Below are 829 nucleotides of genomic sequence, written 5' to 3'. Positions count from 1 at the left end.
AAAGTGAATTTTGGGATTGTTTTTCAAAAGTGAGATTATCTTATATAAAATGTTATAATGGGTATTATGATTAAATAGAAATGATAGAGATTTATTTTTCTATAGAGATAGGTCAATTTGGACTAAATATCCATTATAAATATTATTTTGACTTAAAATCCTATATTAATATTAGGGTGGACTAAATGTGTGTTTAGGTGTAGATTTTTGGACTAGGAACCCAAAGTTTCTTAGGTAATGGAAGATGTGAAGCCATGTGTATTGATGGAACGAAAAGTCTTTCTCATATCAGAGGAAAGATGCACAAAAAAGTATATGTCGTTGCTGGTGATATCGTACTTGTTGGTCTTCTTGATTATAAAGATGATAAAGCTGATGTGATTTTAAAATATATGCCTGATGAAACTAGATTATTGAAAGCTTATGGTGAACTTCCTGAAAATACTCGTCTTAATGGAGGAATTGCTTGTGGTATTGATGATGAAGATGATGGAACTGGTGAGGGTGGTTATATTGAATTTGAAGATGAAGATATTGACAAGATCTAGGGTTTGCGTTTGGGTTTGGCTTTGACATCACATGAGATAACATATTTTGATTGATATTTGTTGATATATATTATAATTGTATTATTATTATTATTATTATTATTATTTTCTCATCACATTACATGACATATTTTGATTGATATTTAGTTTTTCTGACATCTCGATATTCGTGGAAATTGGTAGATACTTCGTTGATATTTATTGTTATAATTTTACTATTATTATTATCTTATCATATGATATACCACATTTTTATTGATTTAAAAAAAAAAATTATAAAC

At 27.5% G+C, this 829-nt stretch overlaps 1 protein-coding gene across 1 annotated transcript; it reads left to right on the top strand.

Moving 5' to 3' along the window:
* Positions 1-254: 254 nt before the first annotated feature.
* On the top strand, positions 255-548 carry LOC147549453 (eukaryotic translation initiation factor 1A-like). Its single transcript, XM_086668304.1, has one exon. It carries the CDS (start codon positions 255-257, stop codon positions 546-548), a length of 294 nt encoding a protein of 97 aa, XP_086524430.1.
* The last annotated feature ends 281 nt before the right edge of the window (positions 549-829 follow it).

This window comes from Eschscholzia californica, unplaced genomic scaffold, assembly GCF_041429995.1.
Source record: "Eschscholzia californica isolate CP2 unplaced genomic scaffold, dmEscCali1.0.p SCAF_3, whole genome shotgun sequence".
Lineage (NCBI taxonomy): Eukaryota > Viridiplantae > Streptophyta > Magnoliopsida > Ranunculales > Papaveraceae > Eschscholzia > Eschscholzia californica.
Note: the sequence above shows the minus strand (reverse complement) of the source record. Positions and strands in the feature narration are given on the sequence as shown.